The sequence below is a fragment of the Patella vulgata genome, chromosome 8 (genome assembly GCF_932274485.2).
Source record: "Patella vulgata chromosome 8, xgPatVulg1.2, whole genome shotgun sequence".
NCBI classification, from domain to species: Eukaryota; Metazoa; Mollusca; class Gastropoda; family Patellidae; genus Patella; species Patella vulgata.
In genome coordinates, this window is record NC_065886.2 from 23,606,927 (window position 1) to 23,626,859 (window position 19,933).

At 34.4% G+C, this 19,933-nt stretch overlaps 1 protein-coding gene across 2 annotated transcripts; it reads right to left on the bottom strand.

Annotated features, from left to right (window-relative positions):
* Positions 1–4,632: 4,632 nt before the first annotated feature.
* Positions 4,633–19,402, bottom strand: LOC126830291 (centrosomal protein of 295 kDa). 2 transcript variants are annotated; one of them, XM_050560651.2, is made up of 15 exons: positions 19,268–19,402; positions 17,560–17,731; positions 17,227–17,322; positions 16,198–16,302; positions 15,659–15,798; positions 14,399–14,490; positions 13,995–14,092; positions 12,625–12,765; positions 11,883–11,966; positions 11,316–11,415; positions 10,481–10,672; positions 9,537–9,728; positions 8,740–8,906; positions 8,115–8,206; positions 4,633–7,675 (listed from the first exon to the last, which is right to left on the bottom strand). In XM_050560651.2, exons 2-15 carry the CDS (start codon positions 17,653–17,655, stop codon positions 5,428–5,430), a joined length of 3,843 nt encoding a protein of 1,280 aa, XP_050416608.1. In that variant the 5' UTR covers positions 17,656–17,731; positions 19,268–19,402; the 3' UTR covers positions 4,633–5,427. The 2 variants fall into 2 exon arrangements, with proteins under 2 accessions (XP_050416608.1, XP_050416609.1); XM_050560652.2 differs by having other exon boundaries at positions 17,560–17,726; positions 19,268–19,400.
* Between the last annotated feature and the right edge of the window lie 531 nt (positions 19,403–19,933).

A 19,933-nucleotide genomic window follows, 5' to 3' on the forward strand; every position in this document is an offset into this window, starting at 1 on the left:
AAACATTTTGTCTTTGGAGTCACTTTTTTCGGGTATCGATTATTATTTGTGAATGCAGCTGCAACAGTCTGAATGGATGGGTGGTATTCAGAGGAGGTTTTCAGTTACAAAACCATTGGACACTTTTGGAGTTGCTTTCACGGGCTAGAATAGCAGAAAACGCATTTGTGGTGGTTAAATTTTCAGGCCCCCATATCCCGCGACAATTGATTGGTTGATTGGAATTTGGGTCAGCCAGGTAGGCTACATTGAACCACGTTGAATTTGTTGTTTTCACAGACTGGAATAGCAGGAAATCCCGTTTGCGACAGTCAAATTTGCTCCCAACAGTCCCGTCTTCGTGGACTGTAACCGATTGATTGGAATTCGAGTCAGCCACCTTAATAAGGATATATTATACCACTTTGAAGTTGCTTTGTTCACTGGCGGAAATAGCCGGAAAACGCGGGGGGGGGGGGGCACTGTCTATAAACGCAATTTTTTTTTCGAGCATTTCGGGTTCTGCACCCCTAAGTGTCATCACACCAGAATTCGTCCAAATGATCAAACTTTGCTTGCCTTGAAGCAGTGTTAAAGAGCAATATCAGCTCATTGACATTAAACAAACCATGAATTGCCACAAATGACAGCAATAAAATTATGGTCGATTGTGTTCATTGTCCCCTATACCCCCGCCTTGGATCTGCACATGGATCAAAAATGATCATTCCCAGCAGACATTTCATGTATTTATTGCTAGATCTAACCTAAATGGTACATACGAACAACATTTTTTTCATTAACCGTCCAATTTGCAATGTGCAATGTCATATTCTTAACAAAACAACCATAATTCTGGTCCATGAAAACTTTATTATATTTTTTCTAAAAAATATGTAAATTTATGTATTGGGGCCCTGGTCATTGGAAAGCAGGCCGTTTCATCAATATAATTGCTGTTATTCAATCGACATTTCTCTGCAATCTCCCAAAGATATGCAATTTGGAGTATTGTCGATAAGGAAGACAGTCAATAGAAATAATTCCATCTCGGCTCCGATTGGAAGGATGAATTTGCTCATGAAGCTTGTATATACAAGAAGCTATAGTTTCGAATGAAAAATACACGTATTCGTTCTTTATTGTTATTCGATTATTGTATAGGATGTATGTTTTCTTTAAACAAAAAGAAGTCCCGGGTGTTATCTATTCGCCATTCTTTGACAACCCAATCTTGATTCTTTTAAATACGTTTGACAGTCTTGTGTTGGGTTTCGAAACATTAGCAGTGTTAAAGATGACTTTGGACGTTATCTACTGAATACCAGACAGAGTAAATTATACTTACATTACAGGACCTAACACATTCAGTTAAATCAACTGTCAAACTCGACTTCAATGGTGAATAGTTTTTTGTTTAAAAGCAGATAAGTAAATGATTTGGAAACCAGAAGTAATTTCATTCAACATAATAATATTTAACGCTGATAATTAAAAGTATTGAAAAAACAGTGGAGGAGATAGAGTTCATTTCGGCCGTGTATTTGGGCACCGGGTTTAACGTCCCCGTAACGCAACTAGGACATGTTATTGGTTCCTTTTTTGACAATCACCATAGATCGGGCACCATAGAAAGTGCATCTGATCCCACACCGACACACAGCAATTCAGAATAAATATGGCTATTTGAAGTTTACATCAGTTTCTAGTTATTTTACACTGCGATCTTTTATACCTTTGTAATCATTAAAATTATAATTTGTATTTACTGGCATCGAGGTATTGACACCCAACCCGCACTTTGATTTCAAGCTTCTAAATTCTAATCCAAATCAGCTTTTATCTGCCTTCAATTTAGATGCTGTCAAGCTTCCTCTTATTACTGTTCCACGATGGTGATTTTAAGTGGATGGTTATTTAATATGGAGCATGGGCTATATTAAAATATTCGACCAAAGAACATAAAACCCATGAGATTTTTTAGGAACTTTCTTTATCGTCAATTATGGTAATTATGTAACTGATATGATTGATTTACAATCAAGATGTATTAATCTGGAATTTCTTACGCCCAATTCCACAATTATTGTAATTTCTATGCAACGCTCGGTGATTTTAGTATCAATATATAGATTCGGGCAGGAAAACAGGACTTTTTGTATTTTATGAAGACCTTGCTACGAGTTACAAACTATTGATTCTCGAGGGTGTGGTCCGGAATTAAGTTAAAGAGAAAATTAGCGTTGTAATGGTTTTTATAATGAAATTGTCAATAATGAAACGATGTGGGCTTAATGTACTCTGTGATACCATTAATATCATTACGAGTTACTAAGTATATATGTTTTAGCCGCCCGATCATCCGGCTTACTGATCAATAATTAATAGGGGTAAACTTTGTATACTTTAACACATGAGAAATAATTATTCCGGTCAGGAAGAAATTATTTACTGCCTATACTAGTACAATATAGCCTGGTGGAAAGGCAATCTGATTAAAACACAGATCCTATTTCGTTGCGTTTTTATAGTTCAAAAAACGAAACGAAATATAGATCTGTATTTTAATCAGATTGGTGGAAAGTTGGATTCACCCCATCGATAATATCAAAGACTTTATTTTGGTCTTGGACATTTTGCCCCATTAATATAAATGGAATAGTTCTGAACCCCCTTTCTTCCATGTGGGATCGGGTTTTGTTTTCCGATTTTCTATCTTTCCTTACAACCAGAACGCCTTGATTAAATTCGTTGCTCCTTGGGAATTTTATATAGACCAGAAGTGTCTTCCGATAATGCACAACGAGAACCCTTGTCCAACAGCAATAATATATACGAGCGTATATATATATAACAATACGTGATCTTGGCACTGGAGCGTCTACAAACTAAAGGAAAAGAATACTTTTGAGAACAACCGACATTTAATACGGGTGCTGGTCTATGTATTACAGTGTGCGTGAGTGATATAGCCTATTATACGCAATGCATAATAATCAGTAGAGGAGATACGAAATACATATTAATATGATTATAAGAAATATAAAATCTTGACCAATATAAAATATAAATATGCTTTATGTAATAAAGCTAACGTATTTTATGTAATAAAGTGAGCGTTGAGGATACCATACGGAGCGCCAATCTGTTTCACAGATTATTATGGAAGTCTTCTAATACCTCTGTAAAAGATGACTGCCTTCAACACATGACGTCATATTACGCGGCGTCAATCATTGGCTCAATGGCGCGTGCTTTGTTTACACAAGACGTAACTGATTCGAGCAGAATGGCGCCTTTTACTCATTTTAATACCCATTTACACTAATATATGAAATAATTTTGACCTACAAATACTTCAAACGTCTTCATTTATTTTTCTAATACATAAACAAAATATTTTAGAATTTAATTTGTCGGATGACAAAAGTTAGTATTTGTGGCTCATTAAGTCGCATTGATGTCATCCTTATCAGTGATTGTTGCGGCCAAGCAACAACACATTCAACAACATTGGTATTAGCCTATTTCTTTTCATCAATAAATACATTACTTTAAATCAAGAGAACCCCGAAGGGCTGGAAAGATGGAAGAAATGGTGTAAATCCAACATAACACTAAAGGTGTCTGATTTTTTTTTTTAAAAATCACTAAAATGAGACATAAAGCTAAATGTTTGGTTGTTGTTGATAGCGTTTATGATTTTAATCTAGATTAAATCTTCCGATATATAAACTTGTAACGTCTGAGCTGGTATTCCCCCGATTTTACATCCGATTCCATAAAAGATTATACATGTAGTACATATATTTTTGTTCTATGACTTAAATAATAGTTTTTGTCCTCATTCCGCTAGAAAATATATGGACACCACGATGGCTCACTAACCAAGATGTCCCGAGTTCGAGATAATTTTTCAGTCTTGTAGTTCGGAACGTCGAGGTCCCATAGTTCGTCAGTCTAGTAGTTCGAATGACACGAAACCGCGAAGTCCCATGTACTCATTGGTGTTCACGTAAAATAACCATTGACAGTTGGAATTCGATGAAGGGTATAGGTGGAAACTTCACTGCCGAACACAATTTCCTGCATAATAGACATGGCGTATGCCAGTCTTAATTAGCCGATTGGGAAGCCGATGTGGCTCTGTAATGTGGCTCTGTAAGGCGCTGACTTACTAAGCTTGAGGTTCTGTGTTTGACACAGGTGTTGGCCTAGAAAGTTCCATCATGATTTTCCGGCGTGATGGAGGTTATACCCCATTTATCTAATATGAATAACTGGTATTCTGTTGTGTTGCCCTGTTAACACTGATATGGTAATATCCACACATTTAAGACCACCCTCTAAAATCATATATTTTATTTATAATGCATATACTCCATAGCATGATTCAACACAATTCTACCTATATTTACACGGAATCATTAGAATTATATAATTTAATGCTTATTTTCACACACAGTGTATATCATTCCATCTCACTCATCCCATACACACACATATTTTATTAATGTCTATTCCTATATATTAAAACTGTTATCAAGTTTGCACATTAAATAGAATTATACACTTTTCAATAAGTTATTTATATGTACAGTTAGATTCACAGTACGTTGAGTGGTGGGGAACCATTTACCAGAAGTTTGTGTGTTTCTTTTGTTTTGTTTTTTTTTTGGGGGGGGGGGGGAGCGCAAAATGTTTTTCAAAAATTCCCAAATGGATACCAGGTTAGTCAAAATCTAGATTGGATTCGATAGCTTTAGGCTCATAACACGGATCAGAAAGGTGATAATTAGTTCATGGAATTTGGATATGACCCAACACTGAATGAAAAGAACATACAATAATTTTTGAATTTCTTCGAAGTCCAGGTGCCTCCCCTTGTACTGTAGTTTTGGGAGATCTCTATAAGAAAATAATTATTCTAAAGGGCCCTAATCAAAAAAAGAAACAAAAAACCCCACTAAATCAAATCTAAATACTGAACCAATAAAGTTAGATGTTAGAGCAAAGTCAGACAAATAGAAGTTCGTTGATTACTTCAAACACTGAATATTTTATCATAAGACAGATAATAATGACAGCTACTCAAATCAACTTTTACAAAAATGAGGTGTCCCCATTCAAGTTATATCCTTAATTAAAGAATGTGTTACTCGAGTAGCTTAAAAATTGTGATGTATATAGCAAATTTCTTTAGTTTCAATTGACAATTGCAGCTTGTGGTTCCACCATTGTCGTTATGTGTTTGAAAGCAGACAGCTAGAAAGTTTTTAAAAGTTGATTCTAGTAGCTGTCATCATTATATATCTACCTTTTTGTTCATGTAGAAGAGACTGATAGATAATCTTCTTTAAGCTCAAAAGTATAGACACACTAAACAATGCATAAAAAACCATGTAAACAATGTTCTTGGAAGCTAAAATAAATATTTATATCTATTATTCAACCAGGTATACTATATTCTTCTAAGGTTTCAGGAGAATCAGATTCGGTTCCCATACTTAATTCTTCTAAGGACATGGATATAGAACTGGTTTGATTTGTACCATCAAAAGCCTGCTTGGTATGTTCTCTAATTCGGTTCATGAGTTCTTCATTATATTGCTTGGCTTCACTTAAAACAGATTCAACCTGTTTTGTATTAATAGAAGGATAAGCGGATTGGTTTTCATAGCGAGACAAAGCTGGTGTCATAAAATCATGTGGATCTAGACTGCCAGGGGTGATTCTCGAATCTCTGTATACAGAAAGGCGTTGCTGATCTAACAGGAAAGACAAAGGTCCTTCACTCAGCACATTGCTATCACTATCCATTGTTCTTTCAGTAACTCGCGTCAAGGAAGAAGACCGACCTTCAGAATTTGTTTGGTAACCAAGCTCTCCCGATTCCAAAGAATCCAATCTGGAAGCTGGTGTTGATAGATGACTCAACTGATCTGAAAGTCTACCACCAATACCAGATATCTGACTATTGTTCAAATGAGATGTTCCACTACCTCTTACATGGCTTTTGCTACTGAACTCCAATGCTCTTTTGGCTGCTGGTAGACTGGATGAGGTTCCTGAAATAGATTTTTGACCAGGAGATGCTTTCTGCTGAGAGAGTGGAGTAGCTACTTCTTCAATGGTGCTGAGTTGATGGTGATCATGATTGTCCACCAAGAAATAACCTCTGGTTACAGGAGGTGGTTGTTGTAGGGCCTCTTTCTCAGTTTCAGCTTGCAGGAGCTCAGCCCAGGTTAATCGTTTGGATCTTGAGTCATTTTGGGACAAATCCCCTTCCTCAATAGACATATTAGCTGTGGACTGTCTTTGGTTACTAGATTCATGACAAACTGGTTCAGTATTCACCTTTCGTAATTGGTCAGTCATTTGTCTAAGCTTTGCTTTCACCTGATTTTCCAACTGAATCGTTTCTTTGGGAGGAGATTTCTGTTTGGAAGCACCTTTTACCTTAGATGTAGAAGCTACTTCTTTGCTTTTTGGTTCAATGACTTTAGAATGAAAACTGAAACGCTGTTCTTGAATTTTTTCTTGACCCTGGTGATATTTCTGCATGATGTCATTTTTCTGCTTCTGTATTTCTTCCAGCTGGTTCTTCAATTCTTGTTGGCGTGTTTCACAGAATTTCTGTCTTTCTTCTGCAAGAGCTATTAATGAAGAACCTGGTCCTGAACTTACCACTGAACGATTTGTATTGTCTAGCTGCGGACTACCTCTTTCTGAACAGGATGCTAAAGCATCCCCTGCCTCTGATTCTAAATCTTCATCTTTCCCAATTTGAATTCCCAAAAAAGAATCTTCTTCGTCAAAAGGCAAGGATTTTCGGATGGATTCTAGCTTATTACTTGGAGCACTTTTATCATTTTTATCAAATTGCACTGGCTTCTCGGATTCTTTTTGCTGTTGATGATCTTGACTCACCTTCTCATTTAGTTCTTCTCTTCTCTTTTTAAGATCTTCTCTGGACTTAGCTAGTAACTCCTTACGTTTTTCATTTGTTTCTAGTAACTTATTTTGATATTCTCTAACTTTCCTCAACTGATCCATCTGCCGACTTCCAATATTAGAGTCTATTGGTGGAGGTGGGGCATAATTAGAATAGGGTTGGAACAGCACTGCACCTCGTCCAGAATAATCAAAATTACTAGCAGGTGGAATGACTGGCCGGTGTCCTGTGGAATATGATAGCTGAGACATAGATAAAGGCAGTGGTGTAGCTCCAACTGAATAAGTGTGAGGGTGGATGGGAGTTGGACCTTGGGGGTAAACTTGCTGACCTATAATTGTTTGTTGACTAGGATAAACACTTGATGGTGGTTTGGATGCTACAAACTGGCCCACTGATGAACCCATGGAATGAGTCTGAAATTCATTTGTCAGTTGCGGCTGATATGACATTTGGGGCTTTGAATGTGGGTAAGAATCTCCTTGTGGTGCCATCATGATTTGGGCAGGATAGTGCTGAACAGGATAACTCTGATGGCCAACTGTTCCAAATGTATGATCTGGAATTCGGGGAGCAAAGGTTGGACCATGGGTTTGGGAGACTGGAGCTACTGGTTGTGAAAGCTGTATTGGTACATTTCTTGTCAATAACTGTTCTGTCACCATCTTTGTCTGTACCTCTCGCAATTTTTTTTCTTCCTCTTGCAGTTTGATTTTTTCCTCTAGCATTAACTTCTGCTCCCTAAAATAATAAAAATTAAACCTTTATAAAAAAATAAAATAAAAAAATTCAAACTGCTTACATTGCATATTGGCGCATTGGTCAATTGCAAGAGAAATCTGCAGGAAAGGTATAGAAATGAAATCAGTTTAACGTTTCACAATTCAGCATCAACATGAAGACAGGTCTGGCCGAACCTGGACAGTAATTCCATGGCCTACTCTTATTTCAATTTCAAACTATGAGGAGTTCCTTAAAGTGCCACCAAAAGCATATGTGTGACTTTTTTTTTGTGTCCCATCAAAACTTTTAGACACAATTCCTCAGCAAGGCCCTCAGTCCAACAGCACTGACAAGTGGAAATCAGAATAGTAAAATTATGAAAATTTATCAGTCAACAGTGGAAGCACTTGATTCACAGATATACTATTTGAGTATAACACATTCAGATCACACTTACTCTATTTTTTGAATTCTTTCTAATAGTTCTTGAAACTGAAGTTCATTTTCAATAGATTTTTCTTCCACGTCTTTTTTAACAGGTACTGGAGACTAAAATATATATTGTATTAGATTAAAATAAAGCAAGCAACTAATAATCTGTACATGGTCCATAAATTCATGGGATATAGTTATTCTTGTGTGGAAAGTGTTGTAAATAAGCTAATTTGTTTGCAATCTAGTCCATCAGATCAACTGAACTCTTGTCCAATAAGTGTTCTGATTCTCTGATGTCATCTCACATCATTCATGAACATTAATAAATAAAATGGGGAATAGTGTATAGCTTTTCTGCATCAACCTAGCTGATGAAAAGGGGCATAGCCATGCAGTGTGCTATGAGAGCAGTTTGGTGGGCAGAAGCTTTTCTCCCTATTCTTCATCACATTCTAACTGCCAGGAGTTCTTTTATGTGTGGACCAATGACCACACATGCAGACCTTGTCTTTTCTTCCCATCAAAATGACTAGACCCTTTTCCTGGCCAGCTTCTCCATCCTGCAGTGACAAAGGCAAAGCTAGCTGGAACATCTGAAGGATCTTTCTTGGCCAACACCTTCCATTCTGTTATGTTGTGATTATTACCTTGTGAATGGTTGGTTTATCACATGGTGATGGTCTTACTGGAGATGGGGAAGGTGATACAGAAGGAGAGTTTTCTTCTAGCTGATGCCATTTTGTTCCATTTTCTCTATCTTTTTTATCTGCTTCATTTTTATTTGACATGGAATATTCAGAGAGAGACGTCACTTCTATAAAACAAAATTTCAATAAAGAAAATTAACATATTCTCATTCTTTAAGGACAATTAAACATGTTTTAAATATAATTTTAACAGAGATCATTGCTATGATAGATGTGTAACAATGATTTGAAGAAACGGAAGTGACGAAAGCAAAAGGAAAACATGAATTATCCTTCTATATAACTGACTGAAGTAATGAGCGATAACAGATTCATGGACAAATTTCTGCTCACTGATAATTCCTTCGAAGACCAAAAGTTGTTATATGAGACTGTCAGAGCATATCTGACAGTTTGTAAAAAGAATTGACTGCCACTAGATAAGTTCATGGATGTACTCGAGATGTGTGATAAAACCAATTTTGGTATTAATGTGAACAGTGCCCACCCCCCAAAGTGGAAGTGGTGTCTTCAAATACGTTACTGTGGGTCCTAAACACCTATTTATTAATTCCAAACCTCAAACTTTGTACGTACATGAAATGTTAATTAATTCTTTACTAGCTGATGGACTTAGTAGCATAGTTATTATGTTTCAAACAGAGTGACAGAAAGATGATCACGCTTGATGGAACAGACAGGTGAATAAATTTTATTTTTCACTGGCTTTCTTCAAAAGAGATAAATACAAAATTTACCTTCCCACATCTGTTGATATTGTTCAACATCATATTCTTTAACTTTAGTAGAAAACGTTTTCTTAGGTTTTATTTTCTTCTGTTTTGTATGAGTTGATGGTACATCTAAATGGGAGGTCTCTAGTTTAGATCTGGATGTGTGCGCGTCTTTCTGTTCTTTTATACGATTCAATAATTTCTTTAATACAGTTTCTGTAGAAAAGAAAAAGCACACAGACGTTAAAGAGGTTTTTTTTCAAGCAGAACTTTTTATAAAACTCTTCTAGATTGCTACATCTTGGCCTAGTATTTAATCTTAAACCATGACTTAAAACGGTTCAATGGGCCGAACAGTCAACAGCAGTTGATCAACAGATCTTAAAGTACAAGATGTTAGATAAATGGATAACAGATTTAGAAGGTCACCTGGGCCAAGATTGTGGATTTCTTTGAATAATAAGTTATCTGCATAATGCAAACCAAGATCTTTTGAACCTGAAAGTCGTTTTGCAGAGAAGCAGGATTCTGCTTTTTAAATAACTTTACTGAAGGGATGACAAGTGGTATTTAACATGGAGTGGTTATGATTTCTACATTATGGAATATTTAAATGTGCTCTGTGTGAACTGATTTTGTTTTTGGAGCAGATCTCATAGAACTATTCAACATATCTTTATGTAACTTATTTACTATAACCATCATGTTAATTGTTTGTTAAACTTACATTAAGAGTCTCTGTTGCAACTAGTATGTACTTCTATGGGGTTATTAACATCCGGACGACCAATGGGAATGTTAAAAGTTGGTCATAACATTTAACCCATATTTGAGGTCAAAAGTAGATTTTTTAAAAACTGTTTGAGTAAAATTAACATTAAACACAGAGTGTGACATCATAACAATTTTTTGGCAATCCAGAGGTTAAAGTGACATATTATGGTGGATTTTCCCCATTATTATCATACCTCTCTTTCCATTATCTACTGATTCTCCTTCACTCTGGGCAGTATTAGTTGTATTTTGTGATATCTGACCAGTCTGTGATACAGTAGGTATGCGTACAGGTGTGTTGTGAACAGATAAATCAAGTACATCTGAAGCTGTGGGTGTAGCTGGTTCTGGTTCCATAGATATCAATAAATCATCTTTACATCTTTCTATTTATAAAAAAAAGCATGGTTTACGTAACTTTCCTGTAGCCCCAAAGCGTCACATTATGATTCATATATCAATGTCTTAGAACACAGAACATACTGGGGATGCTTGATGGTCCATCCCATATGCTCCGATTACTGTCAGAGTTTAATCAGTCCCTAAAACTGAGGTAGTGTGAGTAGAATCGTGACATATCTAAACAACAAATCTTGTGACTGACATTTTTTTTTTCAAGCTGCTGGTGGCCTCTGTACACAAGGGTTAGGCAATTTAATAGTCGAACAGTCAAGTGTTAACAGTTGCACCTCATTGATCAAATTGTTTCAACAGAATTTAGAAATTGAACAGGAAATACACAGGAAACAATTACTGTTTATTACTGAGCAACATTTCAACCTGGATTCTCTAGTCTTTAAAGCAAATGATAAACTCAGTAATAAACAGTAGTTGTATATCATAGAATAGTGTTTTGTGTAGGTACTTATTGTACAAGTAGATTAGACCCTGTATAGTTCTAGCACAAGGTAACAATGAATGTAGTTACATCCCTAACACATTTGACCACACTAATGATAATATTTATCCCATTTCAAAGTTTCACCCTTCAAAATAAATTCTAAAAAATTCATTTCCCATCTTACATACCATTACCATCCATATACAAGTCTTCAAAATCTTTCTCCATATTTCTTTGTTTCTGGTCTTTTTCTACAATCCGTCTGGCAGGAGGAATAAAAACTTGTTTCTGAAGAAAAAAAACCAGACTAAAGGTCATCATAAGGGCAAATGATATAGGCCCATGTAAAATTCAGAACCACATAGTTGTTATTCTGAAAATGAATATCAGAGTCACATTAATAGGAATGGGGATTATCTTTCCATAGGTTGATGTACCATGTTAATGATCAGAATAAGCAGGGGTGGGAATTGTATGATGTTATAAAATTACATATTTTGTTTAATAATTTAAGTTTTTATATAAAGAGATCCCATCTTATCAAAGATTTATGTGAAAAGTCGGCTAAGTCCTAATTCCATAATATGGGAAATCTAACTGAACAGAATAAATGCACATGATGGGAACTCCTGCTCTAGACAATGCTACTAAAGACTGTGTTTATACAAATGACTAATTTGAATAATTAAATTCTATATATAACTGTTATTCTGGTATGTTGTCGCTTTAATAGTTAAAGACTATGTACAACTTACAGGTAAATTAGCTACTATATCTTGTCGTCTTTTTCTATCAGCTCTCTGTAGTAAACTCAGATCTTCTACCAATGCATCATATTCCTAAAATAAAATCTCATTTGATATAAACTGTACAGGGTTTATGAGATTCAGAAAAAAATGTAGTTTAGTACCCATTGATTTCTGACTAGTAAGAGTTCCTTTGCATGAAGACGAACATGTACACAGGGCATTAGTTTTTTGTCCCATCTAAACAACTAGAAACTGTTCCTTGTCAGGCCCTCTTGTCCTGCACCACTAACATTATGGAATAGGCTATCAAAAAAGACTAAAGGCTCTAAAAACATGACATCTTTTAAGAAATCTCTTAAGACTGAACTCTTTAAATCTGTTTACCCTTAGTGTCAATAACTATTTTGTTTATGGTAATTTTACCAGTTCGGACATTTAATCTGTTCATACTCCTTCAATGTGTTTAAATGTTATCGTGTTATGGTAATTTTCATCTTTTAAAGATATCTTATGTAGATAACGCTCTTGAGCAACCAGTTTGTTGGATATTCAGCGCTTTATAAATATATTATTATTATTATTGTTATTAAGAAGGTGAAAACATGCTGTAAAATCATGTGGAACTTTCTACGGTGGCTCCTTATCAGGTTCAAGTTGTGAAGAAGAAGTATAATAATCAAATCAGTTTAGTAAATTTAGCATAAATACATAATAAAAGACTGCATTCTAATAGAAATTCAAAACCTACATGTTTCAAATGTTCTTTTTTAAGAGCACTTGTGCCTCGTATTTTAGCTCTAGCTGTTTGTTCTGCTGCCATTCGTTCTCGTTCTTTTACATTCTCTTGTATTCTAAAATCTTCATCTTCAGCATCTAACTTGGCATTTTTCTAAAGAAAGAAAATCAAAAGTTAAACTTGGTGTACCATAGTAACAAGAAATGAATCTTGTAAGATTGTGTTTGGGGTTTGAAAGTGTTGCTAACCTTCAAGACTATACATAACCCCCTTCGAGATCTCTGGGGACAGTTAAATGAAAATTCCTAAATTTACTAAATCGATGAAAATCTTAACAGATTGTGCCATAGCTGTGCTTTCAACATCGTAGAAATTCTAGGAATAGGAGCCCCATTTTTATTCTCGACATCATAAACTCCATAAGCGAAAAATATGGGTTCCCAGAAAAGTATTTGTCGGGTGGCTATTTCCAATAAAAGTATTACTTTGTTTTAAGATTCCATCGGTCAAATTACGCTCAATTTTATAATTCTTGAAAGTAAAAGATGGGTTCCCAGAAAAGTATTTGTCGGGTGGCTATTTCCAATAAAAGTATTACTTTGCTTTAAGATTCCATCGGTCAAATTACGCTCAATTTTATAATTCTTGAAAGTTAAAGATGGGTTCCCAGAAAAGTATTTATCGGGTGGCTATTTTCAATAAAAGTATGGTAATTTTGGTATATATGGAAGTAGAGATATCCAATCTTACTAGAAAAATACTGGATTCCCCGAAAAACACTCATGGAGCGTATACAGGACAAAAATGTAAGGCTTCCCCTAATCGACAGCCTGACGATTAGGAATTTCTGCACGTGTGATGTCAAAGGTCACACGTGAACATTGAGCGCTTGATGTACAAGTTGATAAACTATATGAAGATTTAGACATACAACACTTTCTGAGATAAAAATGACGGAAAAAGACGCGGGTAGTGGATAATCCGCAAATTTAATTAGGATTCGATATTTGTAATAAATAGTAAGCGATTAAAAGATAACATCGTCTTATGTATGCAATGAATTCTCCTCTGACTTCCAAGAGAGGTAAGTCATGTGACGTAAACATGACCTGGTTTGATCGAATTTTTAAAGCAGGGCATTCCTTCGCAATTATAATGTTTGAGAAGGATTTGAAGCAAAATTATGACAAATTAATTAGTTTGAATATGTTTTTAGTCCATATATACCACTATATCACCCAGTTTGTACACGGGAATGTATCTTTAAATGTTTTAAACATAGATTATTTACTGCACAGATAGTCACTAAGATTTTCTTTATGGTAACTGATGTGTGTTTTAAACAAACAAAATTTAGTAGCCATTGTTATGAATGAACTGACCTGTTCTTGTTGATTAGCTTTAATAACAGCATACTCAGGCATATGATAATGTGTAGCAGAAAAAGCATTCATATCAGTCATCAATACTGGTTTATTACCTATAACATAAATTGTATAGTTAATTAAAATCAGTAATGTAGGGTATTGTCACTCCCACCAACAACATAATAGTCAGACTCGCCTAATTATCTAAAATAAAAGAACTGACATAATTAGAGTACCGGGTAATTATACATTAGTGCCTCGTTAACATAAATCACTCCGGGAAAAATCTGAAATGTAATTTAGTATTTTCCACCATGTTTTGTTAATTATAATTAGCTAGGAAAAGTCAAGAACATAAAACTGATTCTTTGTCTGATTACTCCAGAGATTTAAGAAACATTAAGAATAGCTAAACTTACTCTGTATGACATCTTCAACAGGATCTTTAGGAGGGGGAGGTAATGCTGCTATTTCAGCTGCACGATACTTTTCTATAGCTATAGCTGCTTTTCTAAAATATAAAGAAAACATATATCTTAAATTCACTGATATGCATTTTTTTGATCTAATTTTTCACAGTAAAATTAAATCAAATTAATCATTTTAAAATATCAACAACTGTTTATATCTCCTGTATAGGATGCCGAATTATTGCGAAATTTTTCCATTTATCATATATTTGTACATACTAAATAGAACTGAACCATTTTTCGATTGATATTGGACAGGTGGCACTATTCCTTGTCACATACAAGTGGGGAATCGAAACCATGCCACTTGACTCAAGGACACGCCTTCCGATCCAACATGCACGTGTTAAACCAAAAGGCCAAGCCCCACCCCCTCACTTAAGAAAACCACTATTTCATTGCTGACTTGCCTTTTTATTTAAAAATATAAAAATAGAGATGTGAAAAGGGGTTAAGTGAACATTTAAAATAAATCATCACAATATATGGTAGTTGCAACATGTGGTTAAATCAGCAATGCAAGAATCTTTAAAGACAGTGATGTTTCTGCTTACGGTACTTGAAAGGGACTTTTCTACAATTTGTACCGGGGAACTATTTTTTAAAAAATTATTTAGACACATAATCCTTGAGTGGCATTCGCCGTGTAGCGATTAAACACAATAAAAAACACAACAAGTGTGAATCAGGCCAGAACAACCCAGTCTGCAATAAACACAACAAGCGTGAACCAGGCCAGAACAACCCAGTCTGCAATAAACCCCACAAGCGTGAACCATGCTAGAAATGAAATGAAATGAAATGGGGTTTAACGTCCTACTGTTCTGCTCCAAACCTGGGCTAATGAAGACGGGCATATGCCATACAATGTGCTATGAGGGAAATTTTGCCCGGGCAACAGCACTATCGCCTACTCTTATATCAAATTCCAACTGCCAGGGGATCTTTTACGTGCATTCCAATATATACACGGGACCTCGGTTTTTCGTCTCAACCGAAGGACTAGACAACTGTCCTTGTCAGGCCCTCCGTTCTGCACCACTGACAAGGGGAAACCACGTCGGAACCATGCTAGAACAACCCCACAAGTGTGAATCAAGGTTAGAACAACCCAGTCTGCAATAAACCCAACAAGCATGTACCAGACCAGAACAACCCAGCTACACATGATATAATGCTATGAAATATTGTGTACTCAATGAATCATACCTTGACATTATTCCTTTGTTTTCCTTTAATTGTTTTAATAGTTTTTCATTCTTCATCTTCTCTAGAGCCTTCATATGTCTTTTAGTAGCTTGTTCCTGTGCTTCTAATTTCTTTTTTAATCGATCAAAACTACCATCAGACTAAAATTATATACCATATTTAATAACAGGTAACCAAATATATGATGGAAGGGAGGGGCAGGGATGTCTTATCAATAAAACCTGACTGTATTATAGCTACCATTGGATACCCTCAGGGATGTGAATCTACAGAGTTTTAAGAATTGAATGCTTAAGAATTAATCTTGTTGATGATAATCGATTATTTGCATTATTGATCATTTTCTTCAAGATCTATAAGTTCATCATCATCCATCATCATCTTCAACAATTTATTTAGCGTCCTTTTCATAAAATGTTCAAAAGCGCTTCAAAATATAATAATTATTAGTATAAAATAAGCACTGAGCCACCTGATTCAGTAACACAAAACTGGTTTGTAACAGTAATACCAAAGTCATTTGCTTCTCTTCTACTTACATGTTCTTGAGCTTCTTTATGACCTTGACCTATGTTTTTCAGAGTATTTTGGTACTGGTCTTCCAATTGGCGAATTTTTTCAATCTTATCTCTTTCAAGATCATTCTAGAAAAATAAAACAATTATTATGCTTACATAAAAATATTTGGCCTAGAAAAAAATACAAAAACAAATATTCTAATCCATTGAATTACATTGCAAAAATATTTGTTTGAAATTGTTAATAGAACGATGGAAGGAGAAAATTTTGTCTAGCTTTCACACAACACCAATATCCAATTTTCATGGCTTAATCAAATTCATTATTTAACATTTAATCAAGAAAACAAAACCAAAATATCAACAGTAGATGATCTCCTGGCCTGGATTAAATCAGATTAACATGAGTTTACAGAAGATACCGACTGGTGCAAAATATTCAATTCATCATATATCTTAGAAAATATTGAGCAGAAACAAACCATTTTTGTACTGATATACTTTTACAGATTTAACCAATGATGAAAAATCCCTAAAATGTTGATCAAACGCTTTAAATAGACAAACTTTGAGCTCAAATATGTAACAGAATTTCTAATAATTTTGTATGTATGGCTATATTAAAGGGGCATTATGTAAGATTTAGATAAAAGATTTGTCCGTTCTGACTATATTTCAAATAATAGATAATGCAAGATATTGAAAATTTTATTCAAATTACTTTATTTTGAGTTAAGTTATCAATGCTTGTAGTTTTGATGAGATGTGTGCATTGATTGTAACCACCGCACTGGTCATTCGAGTCTTAGCCTCGCTTGTCCATCAAGAGTTGATTATTGTCTTGTCATGTTAATAAATGTCTAATTAATGTAACATTTAAGGTCCAAAGTAAGACCTGCAATAGGCAGGCAGATTTAGCTCTTACATAATGATGTCTGTTTTTAAGCACAATTTAAAACACTGGACTGAGTCAAAAAGAAATGTAATGGGGTTTATTGCGCTACTGTTCTCTTTCGACGTAAAAGAAGACCATGAAGAATGAGCTCTTACTTCAATCATTCGAGCCAACTTTATCAACTGCTTTTCTTTTTCTTTCCTCACATCTTCTCTTATGGTCTTTGCATTTTGTTTGGCTTGTTCACGAACCTAAAATATTTCAGACCTTCTAATATTCTAATTCTTCAAATAGGACTATTTGATAACAATTTAAAAATAATATTGAACATCTCAATTTGTAGATTAATCAGAGCCTTATGTTTTTGTGAGTTTTCAGAAATAAAACCAATTGATTCTAATTTCAGTGTTCTTTATAAGTTATTATCTGAAGCTAAGGTTCTTTTTTTTATATTAAAAAAAACAACCCAATTAAATTTAATCAAATACCTGAATTAAACGTAATTTTCTTCTTTTTTCTGTCTCTTCTTTGACCAGTCTGTTCTCCTCATTGGGACTAATTCTATATGTTCCTTTGCCCTTCATGGTTGAAAATTTTGGGGGGAGAATTTCTAGTTGATTTGTGCAGAATCAGTTAATAGGTTAATCTTTTTAGGCTAATCTGCAACACAAAGTAAGTATCATTTGATCTAAAACTACCGGTGTTTTTTTTTTTTAGTCATATATTGCTCTGCATGACAAATAATAAAAAATAAATCTATAAGCTTACTGGGCTATAGCTATGTAGGTGTTTCATCACAAAACTGTTTCACCCTGGGCTGTCTCATGGATCCGCTTTGTAGGTTAAATAACATTTAATTAACTGAGTGAGAGTTCAGCTGTATTTAAGGTTTAAATAGGAAGCCAGATAAACAAACAAATAGGCTACAATTAATTACTTTGTTTTGATCTAAACTTGGATGATTTCTTAGCTGGTAAATTATGTTTTTCATAATAACATATAAAATTTATGTGTTCACCTACATGTGTAATTGATTAACTCAGGAAAAATGTAATACTTGATTTAATTTTATGATAAAATATTATTAATATGCATTTATCTCGGGTAGCATGACAATGATTTATATCGGTATTTGATAATGTACTGTTCTTTATGCCAAATTGTCATGTTTAAACCATATTACGTTTTTGTGTCAAAAATGTCCCTCAAAATGTGATTTGAATGTTATAACCAAGGGACAAAACTAGTGTACTGCAGGAAATCAGTTGTTTTGAAATTGTATTTTTGAAACAAAAACTATGCTATTCTAAATTAAAAATGCCAATTTGGCATAAAGCACACCATGCTTATTTTATTAAATATAGATATAAATTATAATAATGGTGGATTTGATGGATTTATTATTAACTCAAGAAAAATATGATTCTCTATACATTGTAACTGATATAAAGTTATTATTTTTAGTATGTTATTATTATTTTTAATTTACGAGATGAAATTGTACTATTACTTAGTTAGAGATGGATAAAATTTTCTGGGATCCAATAGCCAGGGGTAAAACGGTTTTGGAATGAAGTTGGAACTTTAGAAAACACTCTGAGTCCCTCTCGCTTTTCTGAAGACTTTTGGCTTTCCCCCTGGTCTATGATCAGGATGTTACACAGTGCACCAGTATTTTTTCTATTTTTACACTAACCACGGCACTTCTCCTTTTAATTTTTTGTACATAACAGCCCACATGTTTTGGGTTAGGGTTACTGCCAGTGCCACCGTTGCACTGAAACGTCAATGCCAGACTTTCCAAGCAAGCAATGATTAGAAAGTCAAAAGGCAAAAGGGCAATTTGAATTAGGAATACATTGATATACGATCTATTTGCACAAAAACCAGGTCAAATAACTAATAATATAGGCCTAGATCACTGACATTGTGAGCAATACAATAAATTAAAAATATCATATGAATGGAATGAAAACAAAAATATCAGTAAGCATAGTGTACTGTAGTCTCGGTGTAGTCTGTAGATAATTATCTATGGTCTAACTAACTAAAAGTAAAACAGTAGATCTAGGCTAGACAAAATAAATAAATAAATAAAAAAAAACTTTCGGAAATATTCATATTTTAGGCCTCTTTTTCCACGTCTTCTGTAAATGTTGTAACCTAAATGTTGTAAATTAAGAAATATTATCTCACCATGTTTTCGTGCAACACTGATATATTTTTAAAAAGTAAATAGAATTAGGAGCTTCAACGAAAATGACAGAATTTCCGCTGTAAACAAAACAAGTCTGAACAAACTTTGTTTGAAGTCACCGCTAATGCAAATGGGCACGTTTCCGGTATAAAATTTACGACATCAAAATTAGTTTACAACCATGCGTTTTCGGTATGATTTATTCAATGATGATACAAATGATCAAATAATAAATATATACATTGCAAACAAGTCTATATTAACTACTTATTTTTCCAAGAAGGACATTACGGTGTCAGCAGTTAAAGGGGAATAACTCTATTTTCACTGCTCGGGTTCTTAACCACTGTCTAGATCTCGATTAAATTTTTTAAAAATATCTCGAAGCACATCAATTTGTTCAATTTTAAAGATCTAATCTTGTTATCTTTAATTAAAACAGTCAAATAAATGAAATAACATCTATCTGACACGATAGCCACCTGGAATTGTTAATAAATGAGAAAGGAACTATATTGTGACTAAATAATAAATAAATTCATACTGCATAATCATTCACACAATCTACGCAATAGGCTTTCCAAAAAATGATTTTAAAACGCGTCAATTATAGATCTACGGGACAGTATATTCAATTATTAGCATGTGAATGTCTGAGACTTTTT

Coding starts and splice junctions, on each gene's coding strand:
- LOC126830291 (XM_050560651.2), bottom strand. CDS start 17,655: ATGAAGGGCAAAGGAACATATAGAATTAGTCCCAATGAGGAGAACAGA. Junction 12,766..13,994: donor AAGCTAATCAACAAGAACAG/GTCAGTTCATTC, acceptor TTCTTTCTTTAG/AAAAATGCCAAGTTAGATGC. Junction 8,907..9,536: donor ATATCAACAGATGTGGGAAG/GTAAATTTTGTA, acceptor TTTGTTTTATAG/AAGTGACGTCTCTCTCTGAA.